This window comes from Pteronotus mesoamericanus, unplaced genomic scaffold, assembly GCF_021234165.1.
Source record: "Pteronotus mesoamericanus isolate MK-2021 breed Mesoamerican mustached bat unplaced genomic scaffold, CSHL_Meso_final scaffold_174, whole genome shotgun sequence".
Lineage (NCBI taxonomy): Eukaryota > Metazoa > Chordata > Mammalia > Chiroptera > Mormoopidae > Pteronotus > Pteronotus mesoamericanus.
Genome location: NW_026555309.1, coordinates 24,049,040 through 24,068,616, shown reverse-complemented (window position 1 = coordinate 24,068,616; position 19,577 = coordinate 24,049,040). Strand labels below are relative to the sequence as shown.

Sequence of the window (19,577 nt, the reverse complement as noted above, 5' to 3'; positions counted from 1 at the left end):
TTGACTCCAGTGAGTTACCACTATTAGGCCTAGCTGGCTTAAAGTAGAGAAAGCTAGGATTTTTTAAAATATCATTCTGAGTATGTTTTAGAAAGATTGTTAAGTGTGGATAAGGGAATGGAAGGGCATGGAGAAAGAAGGAATGTTAGGAGTCACTCTGAGTAGCAACAGTATGGGAAATCCTAACTGCAATACTGCAGACCTTCCAAAGGGATAGGCAGCAAATCCCTGTGCCCCCAGCCTCCACCTCTTTCTACAGCCCGTGGCAGAAGCTTTAGGACTTGCCTAAATGCTAATGCTTTCAGCCAGGAATTGCACTAGCACTGGCTATCTTTTCAGACTGGTTTTCTTTGTAACTAACAGGCATGAGGTTTTAATCACCTCTTAATAGGCAGCAAGTAAGCTCCCTGCTAGAACTGGAAGAACTACATATCAGTGTGACTGTTTCTTGGCTGCAGGGGAGAAGCACAAAGCAGATGCTCTAAAAACAGCACTCGCCAATCTTTTTGGCACCAGGGACCGGTTTCGTGGAAGACAATTTTCCCTCAAGTTGGGGTTGGGTGGGGGATGGTTCCATAATGATTCAAGTGCATTACATTCAAGCTCACCTCCTGCTGTGCAGCCAGGTTCCTAGCAGGCCTGAACTGGTCGGCAGCCCAGAGGTTGGGGACCCCTGATCTTTTCTTGGTCACCTTCGTATGTTGATGATATCATCATCATTAACCTTACAACAGTGACTCAAAAGTGGTAAATCACATAATGGTAGAGATGATATAAAATACAAATATGGGGTGCAAAAGTAGGTTTACAGTTGTTAGTACACAAAACAGAGTTTATTCTTATATTATTTATTATTTCATATTCATTATTATTAGCTTACTTTTCCCTATCCCTTTATATTTCCATAATGTTAACTTTTTTTCTTTTACACCATTGTCCATATGTCACTTTATTTTTAATATTTGAATGTCTCCATGGGTAGGGTTGGGATCATTTGTTTTGTATTTTCCTACATTAAAAACTCATACCTTCTTTTCAGAAAAAATCAAAAGGTAATGGAAGAAAGAGACTTGTCTTTTTCTGATTGTACTGTCTAAGCCAGACAACTCTCAATTTTCTGGGTAGCTGGAAGGAATGCATATTAAAGAAAATCATAGAGAATAGACAGATCTCTACATAGTCTATTTTTTCAACTATTTCACACAATCATTTAAATAAGGACTATGGAGTATTTTGAACACAGACTCTGAGCCAGGGTCTTGGATTTCAATCTTGGCTCTGACTCTTACTTAGCTTCTTTGACCTCAGGCACATTTCTTAATCTTTCTGTGTCTTAACTTCCTCATTTGTGAAATGGGGTAATAATTGTACCTAATGAACAGCACTGATGGGAAGATATATTCAACAAATATTTACTGAGGTCATATTATGTACCAGGCCCTGTTCTTGGTAGGAGGGGTAGAATATGAAAAAAAAAAAAAAAAAAGACAAAATTCCTTCTTTATAGAGCCTGCATTGCAGTTAACATGATGAATATAAACGTATGTGTTAGTGATAAGCGCTAAGGAGAATAAAAAGGCAGGAAAGAGGGATATGAACTACTGTGGGGTTGGGGGAGAGTCAAAGTTATATGTAGGTGTTCAGGGAAGGTCACACTGAGCAGGCAACTTCTGAATAATAACCGAAGAAAGCCAGTATCTGGCCATGCCAATCTCTGTGGGAGGAGCCACTGAGGCGGAGGGAACAGTGATTACAAACGTCTTGAGAAAGAACATACCTGGGGGGTTCAAGGAATAGCAAAAAGGCCAGTGTAGTTGGAGTGGAGTGAATGAGGAAGAACTGGTAGGAAATAAGATGTGTGTGTGTGTGTGTGTGTGTGTGTGTGTGTGTGTGTGTGTGTCTGTGCCAGGTAAGACTCTATGAAAATATATGTTCATGTGCAGATTCTATTTCATTTTAAGTCCTTATGTAAAACAGGGCCTGATGAATAAATAACATTGGGTCCCAACAAATAGGCAATAAGTTTTGGTTGCTTCAACCAAACCAAGCAACTATAAAACACACAAACACAAAAAGAACACTAATTGCTGGCAACTCCCTGCCCCCCCACCCCCCACAACTCTCCCAACATGTTTTCCCCCTGAAAGTGATGATTTAGACAAAACTGTGGTACAATGGTTCCAAAATCCACTGTTAAACATGCGTACATTAATTTTTCTAAAGCCAAAGCCTTACTGTAATTTATGGATTGATTTGTCTCTTAACTGGAAGGAACAAAAATAGGAAAGAGATTGGGGAATCTAAGTAATGTCTGATTTTTACCACCACAGAGCTGCTGTAGACTATGGTTCTGCTACCTGAATAAAGGATATAAGCACTCAGACTGGCACATAGTCAGCACTGGGATTCAAAATATCTGGGACCCTTATATTAAGGATGTTTTCTGAAGATAGATTTAGCAGTTCTCCTTAGATTTCAGACAGAGTTAATGGGTCATATCATTATTTCTAATGACAATTAAAATGCAGAACTTATTCCTTCTTGTTTGGAACAAATTCTATAATTTCTCTTTCTTCCCTCTCCTCAACTTTTCACTCACACATAAGCCAGTCTAATTATATTTTGTTTAATGTTGATGTTAAAGTTTATAATCGAACAGTACTTCATTGTTTATAAAGTGCTCTCATACACATTTAACATTCAATATTTTTACTGGTTCAATATTTTTTACAAATTGTTCTAACAATCCAGTGATTAAGAAATTACTCATATTATTTCTATTCTTTGTTGCATAATTTGAAGCTCTGAGAATAATTATTGGATCAGTAAGTATACATAGGAACAGAACCATAACTTGAACCTAGGTCTTTAGTTTAAAAAACCTGTCCTCTTTCCATTTCACTACAGTTATGTATTAGTAATTAAATTACTAATAAAATTCTCTGAATATTTTCCAGAGGTGTTCAGTCAAAACAGATGGCCCAGGAACAGGTAGAACCCCACTGGCAAAGCCATCAGGGTGGAGGAAGGTGGTGAGGGAAGACCAATGTTGGCTATGAAAAGGCCACAACAAACAAACAAAAAACAATACTCTTACAAAGTTTAAATGTGAAATGTACAGCCTTTAGCATATTATACAATAGACTTAACTATTTTTTACTGCAATATGTCATCAAACCTAAGACAGCATTGATTATAAGATACGCCACCAGGAAAGTCAAAGGAAAACCTTGCCAATTAAACTATGATATGCCACTGATCCTAAGTTACTTGCAGATTTTAAAAAATTAAAAGGTAAGATAACACTGCATCTTAGAACCAAGGAAATATAGTCCTGTTAACTGCAGAGGGCATGAAAGTTTTCAAAATCAGTCAGAATCCAACCTTACTAGACAATCAATACACATTTATTAAGTGGCTATGGATGTGTACAAAGAAGCAGAATGCATCATCTAGGTGAAGAGGCTTAAGTGTATATATGAAATATTAATTGCTATCCTTCAGTTTCACAATGATTGATGACCACTATGAAAAAAACAGATTTGCTGGTGCAAAAACACATCTGAGTGTGCAAGGGCCAGGAGGATGTAGGTATAGGAGAGAGAAGAGGGAGGAGTCGAGAGGAAGGCAGCAGCTGGGAAAGGGAAGGACGGGTTGGAGGACAGGTAGCAAAACAGGAGGAGAGGTCTACTTGAACCCAGAGCTTCACTGAAATTTAAGAGTGGTCCGCGTCTTATCCGTACCAGATCTGATCTTATAAAGTATACTTGCTGTCCTGTATGTGAAATCATGCTTTAAAACACCAGCTTTGAAAAGGGCTTCATAGATTTTTGTGACATCTATAACTTCATGTGTTAATACAGAAGATTTTTCCATTCTAGAGTGAAAATTGAAAACTAGACAATCTTACTACATCTCAAATTTGAACTAAATGTAATGATTAAATATTGGGCATTGCTTGGAAATTAAGTTTTGTTATGACTGGTTATCAACCTCCTTGATGGCTTAAAAGTTTTAGATCTTGTGATTAAAGCTAAAAAGTCATTGGGCTGAAACCAATCCTCTAAATATTTTACTTGGGCATTTTGTATGTATTATGATCATCATCACAAAATCTGTGTGCTGAACTGGAAAAATGAAATTAGACTGTTTATTTCTAATTAAAACCATTTCTGTTTCTGCAATGAGAACTTCATAAATAAATTGCTTTATAATGTGAAATAATTGCCTTTGAAATTATCCAAATAAAAAAGATACTCAATCTTTTAACCGTGCATTATCCTCATGAAGCTGTTATTAATTTGAGGAATAATATCCTGCAACATCATTAAGCTTCATGCCTAAGTGGTAAACTGTATTATACATTCTGATGTTGTCACATAGTTGTTTGTGATTGAGGAAAAGCTAACCTAGTAATGGTAATTACTTCTTTTGAAAGGAAAAACTATAAATAAATAATAATGTAAAGCAATTTCATTTTTAAAAGTCAATAATGAATTCCATCTGCTTCATGCCATTAAAAATCAAAGAGGTTACTTACAGACCTCAGATCTTTTTATATCTTTATCCCTCCCATTTAAAAAATACAGGTCCATCCATCAGTAAATTTATTTTGACTTGACTAAAACTTGGGAAAACAAATAACAAAAACCTCCTCTCTCTCTCCTCATTTCTCTAGGGCCTAGAGAACTTAGAGAAATACAATGCTAAAGGAAAACAAAGATATTTAAGCAAACTTCTAAGAGGGTGGTTGGGAGAACCTAATGAAACGTATTATCAGTCTTTGAAATTCAGAGGGCGGAGGTGGCAAAAGCCTGAGCCCTGCCTTAATCACTACCATTACCCTGGTGGTGCACAATGTTGCAGTTAAGGGCAAGGAAAGGCAATATGGAAACCTTATCAACAAATGATTTCCTATGAATGAATGCAAAAAGTCTCTTAACAACTGTTATAAATGTCCCCTGGTTGTAAAAACAGACTCAAAATCTCTATGTCTAAATCTGCTTGGGGGAGTTTCCTCTTCTGGAATCCCAGCAGCAATAACCACAGCAAATCATAGACAAATAATGTACATGCACAGAAAGTCTATTTAAAAAAAAATTCTATATTTAAATTAGTATTTCAACAGGGTTTACTCCTTTTCCACTGCCCCCACCAAACATTCCCTCACTGGAGACAGTAGCCAACAGATTCGTCTAGTTCACCTGGATTTTGAAAATATAAAGTCAGCCTTATGTGACCATCCGAGATGCCTTGTTTAAAGCTTAGAGCACTTAACACATACCTTTACGTGGGCAGAGCATTTCTGAGATCCTCCCTTCAGACTTCTAAGACAACAATATGCCACTCTCAGGAAGAGGAGACGAGGATTTTTGTTCCAGTGCTTCCCTGGCAATGCAACACCTCCTTTCAGGGAGAGCATTTGGTCCCTGACCCCTGGTGGCCGTGAGTGAGACTTAGAGGCTTCTGTTTCTGCACGCTGTGGCTGCCTAGTGACTCTGGACTTGCTGCTGGCTCACTGGACTTTCTGGAAACAGGGCCAGCATACGCTACATAGTATGTCACTAAGTTAACCCTACAAACTTATCATGAGTGAAAAAACAGAACTCAGTATCTCACTTCTGTACAGTCTCTTATTGTAAAGTATATCAGTGGCATAGCCACCTTCAACAAATCTCCACTATTTACTTCTAATAGTTCTGACAGGCAGTAGCTTTGATAAGGCTAGGTATTTTGTAACCTGGTGTTTGGTGCCTTCACAAATATTTAAATGCTGTTAGTTCTGCACCCTGCCAGAATCTTGCAATTGCATCGTCATGATATAGTACACGCCGCTTTGGATTTTACTTATTTCTTTCTGTATTTTTTCCCTATGACAACAAGAAGAGAATTCACCACAACACCTGTTACACTGTATTTTGTTGGGGGAAGGGAGCGGGATCAACAATCATTGGGCAGAGAAAATGTCGACTCAGTCGGTAAAAACCCCTGCCAAGTCCAAGGACTACTGGATGCCAGAACAGGCAGGCTTCAGAGGCAAGTTAAAATATATATATATAAGTCATTTAAAAATATGTGCAGTTAGTACATTGTGATGAACTGATAGCGGTTATAAAAAAACAAAGCTCACATTACCATGAGTTCATAACAATGACACTCTGTGTAATAGTAATAACACCAAAATTTTGCATGCAATACGGAAATTTGGGCCTTGGCCAAGTTCTGACAGCTTCACCATGGGCTACTCACTGACCAGTAAAGTACCTGACCAAATCAACATGATTTTAGAGGGAAATGGTATAAACTGGAAATATGATTCATTCTCAATTAAAAATGCAGGGTGTCTACCCTACAGAGCGACATTTGTATCAAATACAGACTCTTCATTTGGCTCCTTTAAGAGTTCAGTAGTATTCCCTGAGAATCACTTCTAAGTACCCGAAGTCAGTTTAACAAAAACATTAGATTGTGAACCTAACAACAGAAACTAAAACTTATTTTGCTAATGTTATTGTGAACGCTATTTAATAAATAAGGCAACCTATATACAATTTCTAGTAAAGTTCCTGACATGGCTATAATTAGGTGTTTAACAGATATTAATTTCCACTCCTTTCCATAATGACATGATAGGCTTACTCCAGTCCTAGACACTCTTCTACCATATTAAAGTAACGCTAATGATATGTGTAGTGCTTTATCATTTACAAAGTGCTTCAACTAATATTTTCATATGATGAACACAACCACCCTGGGAGATATTGTTTATTGTTAAAGTGTTGCTGAGTTAGCTATGCACAGAAAATTAATGAGAGACTGTTTCCTTGTAGCTTTATGTAGCTTTTTGTGAGCAAAAAGAAAAGGCAGAAGTGTTTTGGGGATCCTCTCTGATGTTCATCTTCAAATAATTTAGCATAGCTACAGACTCCCAGGAAACAACAGCACAGATAGAAGGCAAGAATGAATTGGCTCTTTTTTTTTTTCTAAGCAAGACTTTATATTAGAAGAAACTCACACACAAAACAACCCTCTACCAAACATAGGCACATGGTTTTCAGCCTCTGCAGAAAATGCAAAAGGGGACTTACATATTTCCATCTCACATAGTGATAATGCTATCTATATTTGCATTGTGTTTAAGTATGAATAAGAGAGCTGTAAAGACACACATATATACACACACACTCTCATATCAAACACTGTGAATTGGTCATATGCAGGTACCTATAGAAGCAAATATTTACATCTCCATACGTGCAATAGCTACACGAGATACATATTTCCCAGTAGTTTGTCATTTGCTTCTCATTGCTCTCCTTAGGAATCTGATAGGAACTAGACTTGAATCACTTGTCACCCAAGTGTAGCTCTTTCAAGGCTAAGTAGCATTAAATCAGTCTTGTAACTGTGCTTAGAACTTTTTATTGGGCATCTGGTAAGCATAATTTCCTATAAATAAACACTGGGTCTTTGGTGTTGCTTCTTCTCTGCTGTTCATCACCTTTGGGATCCAGGTTTCTAAGAAGTTCTGATTTTAAAATATTTTTAATGCTGTGGTCAGAAATGCAACTATTTCCACATCTCTTCTAGTTTTTATTCTATATTCTTGTTCTGGTTTAGTTTTTCATTTATTTTCCTAGTTTACTTCTTCATTTATTGTCCTTATATCTCTAATCACATCATGAGATTGACCAATTTATGATAATATGACATATTTTACTTTTTTAAAAGTATTTTTTCAAATTTATTATGGTAAAAACTCTTAACATGAGATGTATCCCCTTAAGAAATTTTAAGTGTACAGTATAGTACTGTTAACTATGATTACGTGACTTTAAATATCTAAGTTTGTTGGTTTAGTTTTTATGAGATGCTTGATTACATAATTAGAGCTTGTTTAAACTCACCTTGTCTTCATGAAGATGGTAGGGATGAGATCCTTTGCTAAGGAAAATTTATCATAAAAAAATCTTTCTAAGACTTGGGTAATTCTGAAATCACATGATCTTGCTATTTATAGGTAGATGTTAATTATTGGCAGGTAGGATTATAAAAGTATTTTTGTTAGTATCACAGTTTTATGAAATCCTCCATTAGAATGCCAAGGATATAGTCTTAACCTGAGGTGCAATTTTGACTTGTAGTATGCACCCTTATCAAAATGCACTCTGCAGAACACCAGAAAGAATAGTTCTCTTAAGTGAAGTGCTAGATGGGAAATATATGTGGTCCAGATGCTGAGGGATAAATGGTGTCAGTTCTGAAACAAGGTTCTGCAGGGGATGGATGCAAGGGAAGACAAGGGAGCACATCTAGCTTCTCTATGAGAAAGGTTACTTACAAAATATTTAACTAATTTCCCTTTTGGACAGAGACAGTGTTTCAGGAGCAATTCTTAAAAGAAAATTTGAACTGCTTATAGTAGCAATTATCGTTGGCTATACATATGAGGTATTTCAAGTAAGTTAGGCTTCATGGAAAACATGTACTTCACAACATTCCTGTGAGTTTAGCCTGTTCAAAAGAGCTTTCACTAAACCAGACCGGGTAGCATGTAACACGCATGAATGTTGTTTATTGAGCAACTAGGTGTCTGAGGCAGCCTGTGCTAAGCACTGGGCTTACAGTGGTGAATCAGCTACCTGATACCCATAGCCTTTTTTATTTTCTTCTCTTTTTTTCCCTGTGAACATATTTTCTGACTAGAGAAAAAAGTCCCTCAAAATCCTGTGTTTTTCCTTTGGGAAAAATGTCTCATATTGAGTAGGGAGCACGTGTTCCATTCTCCTCTTCCCCCCGTTAGGTTTCTCAGCAATCTGCACTAAATGGTCAGCTTGCTTCCTGCATTCTCTGGGCTGTATCAGCGAATGCAGCGTTGCATAGCAAAGAACAGGTAAAATCTTTGTTCCTTCACTTTACAGTCACGAAGCCTGAGTGTATTACTGAACTCTCTGCCTCTCAGTATTCTCATGTGTGAAAATAGGATTTTAATACTTCCTGCCTCATAGGGCTGCTATGAGGCTTAAATGATTTAATGCGTACAAAGTAGTTATAATAGTACTTGGCATGTAATAAGTGTTCAATAAACACTCACTTGTTAAATTATCACTTTGAAGAGAGAGCTATAAAAATATGTGTAGATATTGCACATAGCACGTGTGAAGTCAAGATAAGCCATGTTAAGACAACATTCCTTATAACATAGATATTTATTAGGAGGCAGTGTTCAAAACAAAGTTTCTCTTAACTATCTGATTTACAAAATTCAAAAATGTCATAAAAAAGAGATACAGAAAAAATAAAGAAAAAACTCAGATTATAATAATGACTTAGTTTTAAGCTTGATAAGAAAATAAAAGATAAAAATATTGAAGTGATTAGACTCTGATTAATAAGAAAATAAAATGAAATAAATGTCATTTTAGAAAATAATTCAAGGTCTTACTGTCAAATAGGTCAATCCTGGAAACAAGTCACTCCTCTTGAAACACAGAATGACCTTTTCATTTTTTGTCTTTACATGTTTTTATCATACAGAGGTGTACAAATTAAAATGATATAACATTTGATCTATACAGACCATGTGGCTGAAAACTGATATAAAAATTGGAATTCTTTTATTTTTCTAAAACAATATATTACACTTTATTTTATTACAGTAACAAAAGTCATTGCTACAGTTCAAAAGCAGAAGTACTCTCCATTACCATCTAATGGCTGGGAAAGAACCTAGATTTCAGCTAAGTAAATTTTAGAATAGTCAGGAAAGACTGGGGATGGGAAAGGGCGGAGGAAGGAGATTTTGGATGTCCAGGCTACTAAGTTCCCGTGGGACAAAGGTTTTGCTCTCCCTGTTGCTCTCCTTGTGACATCACCCTCCCAGTTCTGCAGGTTCTATCCAGTTCTGGCTCATCAATTCTCAGGGCAACATCTTTGCACTGAAGAGGCTCTTCTCCCATTGTCCTTGGTCCCCAATATCCCTTCTTTCCCACAAAATGCAATGCAGTTTGTGTTCTCAGGCCAAGTACAACACCATGAGTACAAATGAAGTGAATACCCAAACTAAATTGGACCGGCAGGGTAGACTCCCTGCTCAGTATCACAGCATCTGGCTGTAAGAACCCTCTTGCATCACCGCCCTCTGGCTCACTGAGCTTAACACAAGCAGGTCCCTTTGCTGGTCTTTGAACACACCAAGCACGTTCCTGTCCTAAGGCTTTTGTACTTTCAGTTCCCCCTTTCTTAGAATGTTATTCCCCAGCCATTGCCCTGACCTTGCTGTGTCTTTTCATTTAAGTTCCTGTTTATATACCTCCTCCTTGGAGTGGTCTTCCCTGGTGACAGTATCTAAGGAAGCACCCCCTTACTTGTTTTTTCTTCATGATACTTATTAACTGATATTATACATTTACATGTTTGTAAATAGTCACCTCTACCAAAATTTAAGCTCCCAAGGATATTCTTGCTATAATTTCTGTATCAAAAACAGTGTCTGAAATATTGTAGGAGATCAATATATACCTGTTCAAGGACCCACACAAAAGTCGCTGGGCACATAACAGGCATTCAATGAGTATTTGTGGAAAACTGTATTGACTGAATGAATGTATATCTACTTTATGCTAGTTTCAAAACAATCCCATGGTTTTATTTTAAATTTGCTTCCAATTACTGATTTGATCAGACTTAGGGTGCCATGGACTTTTCCTAGAGGAATGTCCTCTACGGTGAAATTTAAAGGAAGAGTAAGTCAGGTAAATAGGATTATATATTGAAAACTAGTTGGGAGCAGGGGAAAGTGCTCAAGGCAGAGAGACTCATATAAGCAAAGGCCTGGGGGCCAGAGATAGCTTCAACTGAAAGAACTCCAGTGTGACTGCAGTATGGTGTAAGAGAGGATAAGATGAACGAGGAAAGAGAGAGGGAAGGGGGATATGAGATTAGAGAAATGAACAAGAACCAGGGTCTTCACCTGCTTTGTAAATCATACTGAGGATTCAGACTTTAACCTGAGGGCAACAGGGAGACAGAATATTCAAGGAAACTCAGGTTTAAAGGGGGCCACTATAAAACCAACTGCGCAAAAGTTGATTTTAAAATACCTGTGTAATATCCTACTGGATGTGTGTAGCAAACAGTTGAGTTAATGGGTCTAGAGCAGAGGTGTCCAACCCGTGGCCCGCATGAGGCCCAGGATGGCTATGAATGAGGCCTAACACAAAACTGTAAACTTACTTAAACATTACTTAGTTTTATTACTTAGATATGTCCATTTTTTATATTAGTGATCACAAACTTGTGACCTGCTCGTTAATTGTAAAAGATTATTGAAAGGGCTGTTGCATAATTTGGGTTATTATGTGAGGACTTTTTCGCTTCTCTGTGGTGGCAGATATTACGAAAGTTATGCACAGACTTTTTTTTGCTCATCATTTTTCGTTAGTGTTTGTATATTTAATGTGTGGCCCAAGACAACTTTTCTTCTTCCAGTGTGGCCCAGAGATGCCACAAAGTAGGACACCTCAGTCTAGAGTTTATAATAATCTCTTCAGCTGGAAATTTAGATTCAATCATCATCTGTTCATAGATGTAAATTAATGTTGCTTAGGATAAACTTATTCTTATATATTCTTTACCTAGATTCATCCATTCTTAAAATTTTATCCCATTTGTTTTACATTTGTTGTCTCTCTCTCTCTCTAATACACACACACACACACACACACACAATGTATTTATTTGCTGAGCCACTTGAATGTAGGTTACATGCATCATGGCCCTTTGCCCCTAAATACTGAAGGGTATATAATTCCTATGAATATGAATATTCTTTTTCATAACCATAGAGCAGTGTTCAACTTTAGTCAACTTCACATTGACATAATACTTTTATATGATCTGTTGTCTGCATTCTAATTTTGACAATTAAGCCAGTAATGACTCCAGAAAGCATTTTTAGTCTTCAAGTTAAAGTCTAATTCTTCTGCTGTGCTTGGCTTTCACAATTATACAAAATCTAAGAACCACATTTAGTAGTTGATTTTGTTTGCATTTTCCTTCCCATAAAAGAAGTAATATATGTCCTTATATTACTGAAGTCCATTTCTTGCAACATTTTAAGATTCTACAAATTCCTTCATATATATAAGGGCAAAGCCATCATGTGATTAAACGAGTTGCCCAGGCTGAGCTCATTTGTATAGTATTTACTCTGATACTTTTTAAATGAGCAATAAAGCTTCTGAAGGCCCCAGACAGCATTCTTTCTATTATTAAGAACCACTAGTTGAGAAATATATATATCTTTCTCTATTTAAGAAGGTAACCAGGCAGGAAAAGATGAGGAGTAGTAGTAGAGGACAAAGTCCCTGTTTAGTAGGCTGTTAGCCAGACATCAGCAGAGTAGGAAAGGTAGGTTGGGTACAGAAGTTCATCAGGGTAGAAAGCCCCAGATACCTAGTAATCGACGAAACTAGGATGGGACTTCACTCCCAGGGTGACCTTTCTTCCCCTAGCATATCGCTGGTCATGCAGTTTGGACCTGCCCCTGACTTCTTTTCCCCTGCCATGTTGCGAGTCACGTGGTAGACCCCCTTAGAGGAGGAATGAGGGGGTCTGAGAAGAGCCTCATATGACTCCCATACAACCTCTCACATGACCACTCCTTTAATCATTGAGCCCTCAGGACAATGAGGTTCTGACCTTACCTGCATCAAATAATCTTAGGAACAAAGCATAGAATCTACTGATGACAGAGTCGGGTTTTCGTCAAACTAGAGGTAACATCTAGGCCTCAGTTGTGTTTCAGCTCCAGGCCCAGAAAAGCAGCAAACCCAGCCTGACATCAGGATCAGCTGCAGTGGTTAATGACCCCTTATCCTGGAAGCACAACAATCAGTAAAGACCCATCCCCGAAAGGACACACCTGGAAAGCTGATGAACATTCTCTTGAGATGTTCCCTTGACATTAAAAACCCTCAAGACAGAGGACCCAGTTAAGTCAGTCTCTCTCTCTCTCCCCCCGCCCCCTCTTTCTCTCTGGAGCAAGTGTCTTCCTTCCCTTCTCTCCTTCCCCCAGGCACATTCTCTCTGCCTTTTTTCCCTTCTTTTGCCCCTGTAACTTGCTTCCTGAGCCCATGCAGCCCAGCTGGCTCACCTTTCCTATCTCTGTGACTTTCTAAATAACCTTTCTCTTATAATTTGAATTCCTCAGTGAATTCTTTCTTTGCTGAACTCAAGTTCCGAGGTTGCTAAACTGAGCTCTGGTAACATTTCTAGTGCTGTTTCGCTGCTAACACCTTCTATAAAGAAAACTTAATGATTAAGGTCACCTTTAAGAAGAATCAAAATCAGAATTCTAAAATATGCAATACATCAAAGCAGCAGCTAAAGCTAAATTCACCAGGTAGTCAGCATGAGTCAGAGAGGGATGATATGCACCATCAGCCTTCTTAATGTAACATGGCCAGCGCTGGACAACGGGGGGTTTTATTTATAAGAGTCCTTTTGCACCTCCTGACAAAGTTGCTAAACTGGTTTCTGTTTCCTTTGTGGGCATTTTGATCAAATAAGAAAAAGCATGTCTTGGCTTGTCATTGGGTACTGAGAGTTGATCTTTAATGGAAAAGAAACAGATTTATCAGGGTTATTGACCTCCATGAGAGCCCTAACTTAATGTGACTCAAAGCTACCCACACAAGGCTAAATGACTTCCTTCCCTTACCATGACTCTTTAAAAAAAAAAAAATCCTTTAGATATGAGAACTGCACCTGGACTAACCTGCAAGCCATGCCAACGGCAGAGGTTTAAGTCCTAGATCTTTGGTAAAAAATAGTACATGTTGCAGTATTTAGTTGCCCACAGAAACCACCAGTAAGATGAATAAACCATGACCAATTCATCATTAGGCTACTGATGATTTACCCCTAAAGTACATAAACTCAAGAGAGGCTTCATAAAACAGACACCTTAAAAACAAATTGAAATGGTGGGGCTCCATTATGGTGGTAAAGTGAGGGGCTTTGAAATTAGACACAGGTGAGTTTGAATGATCTCTCTGCCATTTATTGTGTCACTTTGGCTGAATTATATAAAGCTTTCTATCCCTCAGTTGCCTCCCTTGTAAAAATGGAGAAATAACATCTACCTGCCAGGGTGCTGAATTAGGATTCAATGAGATAATGTATATACACTGTCTAAGTACCATGTCTGCCATATGGTAGGTGTTTAAAAACAATTGCCTGAGCCCTTCGGCATGCTGACAGAGGCTGATTTAATACACAACAGGACTAATGTATGGTGGGAGGATTGATTTAAGGCAGAAGGGATAGAAAGCAGGGACTTGAGACTTTGCGGGGGTGATGGCTCACATCAGCGAAGGAAGGAAGGAAAGCAGGAGACAGTTTGGAGTCCAGACAAGGGCACAAAAGCTTGAACTTGGATAGTTCTAGTGAGGGAGACTACTGGCTGGGGAGGGACTCCCAATGTTCACACCTGTGTGACACAGAGTGGTGCTGCCCTTGAGGTCAATAGCGGGGAAGGGATGGCCTGAATCAAATGTGGTCATTTGAATTCTGGAGATGTTTCCTTTCGTTTTTTCCTTTTATAAATTTTTAAAATTTATTTAATTAATTAATTTCGCTGTTTTGAAATTTTATTTTTTAATTACAGTTGACATAGAATATTAGGTTAGTTTTAGGTGCAGTTGAGCCTTTCTTTAAATTTATTTTTTACCTTTTTTTTAAATTGTTGTTCAGTTACAGTTGTTTCAATTCTCCCTGGTTGCTCTCCCCAGCCCGGCCCACCCCCTGCGCCCACCCCCACCCTGTTGTCCATGTGCATGGGTCATTTATACTTGTTCTTTAACTAGGCCCTTTCTTTCCTTCTTTATCCCCCTTCCCCCTCTCCTCTGTTTAAAGGACACTTGGAATATTAGGGGGAAGTTGCCCAGCTCAGATTGGACATTAGGTGCTTCGAGCCAGACAGAAAGGTGAGCACTCAAGTCAGCTTCATATAGGTGAGTTGATACCGTAGCAGAAAATATCCTGAAGAGAGGAAGAGGTGCAGAGAGAGGAGGGCACAGGAAAGCTGTTCTTACTGTTCAGCTTTAAAGGCAGAGGCCAAAACAACTTTGTAAAAGGTGTTGGGAGACACTGTGGGAGCGCGCTATACTCACCTGGTTTCTGGGACATTGGTCAGTTAGGGTTTTCTTACTAAAACAACAAAAACCATTCAGAGAGGATTTCTTTCTTTTTGTGGGGTTGAGAGTAGCAAAATCTAAGACTCCCTGTGTGTTTACTTAGCAGCAAGTGCTCTGGTGAGGTAGGGAGAATAGTAATCTCTAAAAGTGTTCTTGTCCTAATCCCCAGAGCCTATGAACATGTTCCCTCACACAGCAAAGGGGAATCAAGCCTGCAAAACAGTTGGCCTTGAGATGGGAAATTATCCTAGTGGCCTAATGGAGTGACAAGAGTCCTGATAAGTGGAAGAGGGAGACAGGATAGGAGGTGTCTGAGTGATGCGTTGCAAGAAAGACTTGACCAGCAATTGCTGCCTTTGAAGATAGCAGGGGCCACAAGCCACAGGTAGTAACAAGAAACATCTAGAAGTCTCTAGAAGCTAGTAAAGCAAAAAAAAAAAAAAAAAAGAGAGAGAGAGAGAGAGAATCCCTCCCTAGAGTCTCCAGAAAGAACAGAGCCCTTCCTACACACTGACTTTAGCCAAATGAGATGCATTTTGGACTTTAGACCACTAGAACTACAAAACAATAAATTTGTCTTGTTTCAAGCTATGTACTTTTTGGTAATTTGTCACAACTGTAACAGGAAACTAATACATTTCTGGTAAATACATACCATACCGGAGGCAGGACCTATTATTATCCTTATTTTACAAGAAATAAAAATGGAGGCTTCGAGAAGTCTTATCCTAGTCTGACCAAAGCCCATACTCTTATCCACTAAAATTTCCTCCTCCCCCTCCAAATTCTTCTGAAATATCTACAGAGGAGCCTCTAATCATCATCTTTCTTTTGTTAGAAAATTGCTCAACATAGTTCTACTCATTTAATAATACTCATATAATTTCATTGTATAATGGAATGAGAATGGAGTATAATCACACCTAAAAAAACAATACGCTTCTTGTTGCCTTCTTGTTAGGATGCCTAGTTATTTTGTGTCAGCTGTTTTCAACCAGGAAAGTAAAAAGGACCTTATCACAAATAACTAAGTGCCATTTCTTTAAGCTTAGTGTCTATGTTGTTTCAACCTAAATAAGAAGTAAGAGATATCTGACTTGAGGCTTTTAGCAAAAATCTTGTCCACAGTTATTACATTCTAGCTATTTCTGCCCTGGCTCCTTTCCTCCAGAATGCAGCTGGCCCAATAAAGCAGGCCATTAGGCAAGCCTAGACTGATTTCTGTTGGAGAAGAAGGGAGAACATTTGACCTGTACAAGTAGACCTCAGATTGAAGCCAAATCAGCAATGCAAGAAGCCAGCCATGACCCACCCTGATGTTTTAATACCTACGGTTTTAATTTTAATAAGTAATTCCTTTAAAATTTTTTAGTTTTCAAATGTGAAACATTATAGATATTTTATCTTAATGAAATATACAGTTATCTCTTCCACAAACTTGCCTTTCCCAGTGGAATTATGTGCTAACACCCCCTTCAGCACAAAGGAATGATTCTGCCCAAGGCAAATCAGAAGTCCCAGAATCTTTCCTCTGACAATTTATAAGATTTCAAGAAATCTAAGCTGAAGAGAGCATTATGTAACTCTGGCCTGTTAAGTAATTGTGGCCTGATGTGGCTTTTTAGCCAGAATGACACCCTGTGCTATCTCAAATCCTTTGAAGAAAGAGATGTTTGAATTATATGCATATGCGTGTTCACATAACACAATGACATGCTTGTGCACATACATGAGCCATTTAAATCATTTCTGCAATATTTCCCTCTTGGTATAACCTTCAGGCATATTACATAAACTTTTTGGAAACAACTCAATGAGAACAAACAAAAAAAAAAACACACACACACACACTTAAAAAGCAATTATCAAAAGGAAGGCATGTCTTCTGTGTTATTGCAAACATCTGTACGATCATTTGTTAATCAGCTGTGTACTGAAAGAGCAGCAGTTTTAGTCCGTAAAACTTTTCGTATCTCCTCTTTGTCCCAAATTTAAAATCATGCAATCCAACCCTTTAGCAAAGCAACTGAGATTTGTTACTGCATGCATTTCTTCATCTCTCCACAGTAAACAAATGGACGAGTTCAAAAGCAGTGATTTTTGAGGCTGAAAGTCATAATGAGAACAACACCCAAGGAATTTTACAAAAAGCTAAGAGCCAATATCCTATTTACCATTTTAAAGAGCATGAAACAGTTTGCTGGAACATGTGTATGTTTTTCTTATTTGACCATTACTACAGCTCTGAAGAAAATATGACTCCTATCTTACCGGCAACGGAAAGGAAGGAGGAAGGTACGGTCAACGTTGCAGAGCTTTGTCCAACACAGGCTTCCCCCCAGGACTGCCCATCTCCACCACGTCACAGAGGCACCACCATTGCATCCAAAGAAAGTTTCTTCTGAGTAGTTAACGAGGTTCCTCCACATTTGTAAATGCTCTTGTTTTCCTAGTAGCTGACACAGGCCCCGAATTCCCCCTATGACGGTGGAGCTTCCTTACCCCTAACACAACGGTGCCAAAGCAGCCACGGGAAGTCTCAGACCTCACCCCAATTCTGTGTATCTGATGGTACTGCACACTGGGGTTGGGCTCATAATGGGTAAGGAGATCTTTTTGAAAGTTCTGGTGATTCTAAAGAAGCATAGTCTTTTCAACTAATCTTTAAGCACACCAAGGATGGGACCATGTTAGTACCTGGTACATAGCAGAAATTCAAATATCTAGAGTATAATGTGTAATTTTATATGTAAACTCGGCAAGGTGATATGTCCAGGTTTTTAGTTAAACACCAGCCCAGATGTGGCTGTGAATATTTTTTAGGTGTTATTAACTTAAATCAGTGGACGTTAAGTAAAGGGAATTACCCCCCTTACTGTGGATAGGCCTTATCCAATCAGCTGAAGGCCTTAAAAGAAAAGACTGAGGTTCCCTGAAGAAGAAATTAGGTGTCGACACTGCAGCATAGGAACCCTGCCTGGGTTCCCAGCCTACCTGGCCTGCCCTGCTGAACTAGGACTAAAGAATGCAGCATTCACTCTTGCCTGAATTTCCAGCCTGCCAGCTTGCCCTGCAGATTTCATGTGTGTCAGCTCCCACAATCACATGAACCAATTTTAAAAAATAAAACCTGCCTAGATAGATAGGCAGAGAGAGATAATATATATTTTATATATCTATATACATATATATTTCCTATTGGTTTTGTTTCTCTGGGGAACCCTGACTAATCATTACGGTTTGCTGAGGGTTGTTGGCATGGAAGAATTTGATTCAGGAGATGCTAAAGAAAAAAAACTGTAACTTCCTACCTGGAGCCAGTCCTTTGCAGAGGTGAGGGTAGAGATCCTGAGTGGATGGCACTTAGCAGAATACCTTAATGCATTATGAAAATACAAATGTATGTGTAGAGCCCCAGACAGGGGGTGGGGGATAGGAGGCTAAACAGCTGTGCAGCCTTCCCAGTTTGGGGGAGGGTTGCAGAGTTGGAAGCTTGATGGGAGATGTAAAAAGAAGGTGCAGAGAGTCCAGCAATGTGTCAAGAAGCTTGAGTCTGAGAAAGAGATTCAGTTCTCTCTCCTAAAAGCTTGTCTTTTCCAGTGAAATTTTTTTCCTAACACCTCTTTCAGCACAAAGGAATGATTCTGCCCTAAGGCAAATTAGAAGTCCCAGAATCTTACCTCCATCAAGTCATAAGATTTTAAGAAATCTAAGCTGAAGAAAGCATTATGTAGCTCTGAGAGTCCAGCAATGTGTCAGCAGAGTCAAGCAGTGCGTCAAGAGGCCTGGGCCTGAGAGAGAGATCCACAGTGGTCAGGAATGGCCAGTACATTCTTAAAACAGCGGTGTCTGAGACTAAATGTGAGTCATTTTCTGCTCTTTACCTTTTGTTCTCTCCCATCCTTCAACCCACAATAAAGTGTGTCATACTTGTACTGTTGATTTACTTGTGCTTTGGAGGTCAAAAGGAGAAAGTAGGGGTTTCTAGCTTGAAGCGCTTTGGGCACACGAATTAGCTACTGCACCCTCTGTTCTGGATGCTTTAGTGAAGGGCAATCATTAGAGGTAATAATGGGAGAGAAGCAGGTTGAGCAGTGTAGTTAAATTGTTTATACTTGTAAGAAAAACAGATAGATAGCAGGCTAAGGAATACAAGTAATAGCTGAGAGTAACAGTTGGGAATAAGACAATCCCGAAACTAAATCTTACCCTCACTGTTTACCAAGGGGCGATCTTGAACAAGCTCCCTCTGAGAATCATGTCCTCTTTTATAAAACTGGGTAACTTTAAAAAAAATCCTCAAAGTCTTCAGAAAGAGAATGCATATAAAGCACATAGCTGATGACTCGGCACATAGAAAAAACTCAAACAACAGAT

General features: G+C 38.6%; 1 protein-coding gene across 4 annotated transcripts in view; it reads right to left on the bottom strand.

Annotated features, from left to right (window-relative positions):
• OXR1 (oxidation resistance 1) overlaps positions 1-19,577 on the bottom strand; it is a 370,698-nt gene that overhangs the window by 97,292 nt on the left and 253,829 nt on the right. The window contains exon 1 of one of the 4 annotated variants that reach the window (XM_054590390.1): positions 5,285-5,448. The exons of the other annotated variants lie outside the window; for them this stretch is intronic. Coding sequence (XP_054446365.1) covers positions 5,285-5,303 — 19 coding nt within the window. The 5' untranslated portion in view covers positions 5,304-5,448. Of the gene's footprint in view, positions 1-5,284; positions 5,449-19,577 lie in introns of those variants that run through there. 4 annotated transcript variants of the gene reach the window in all.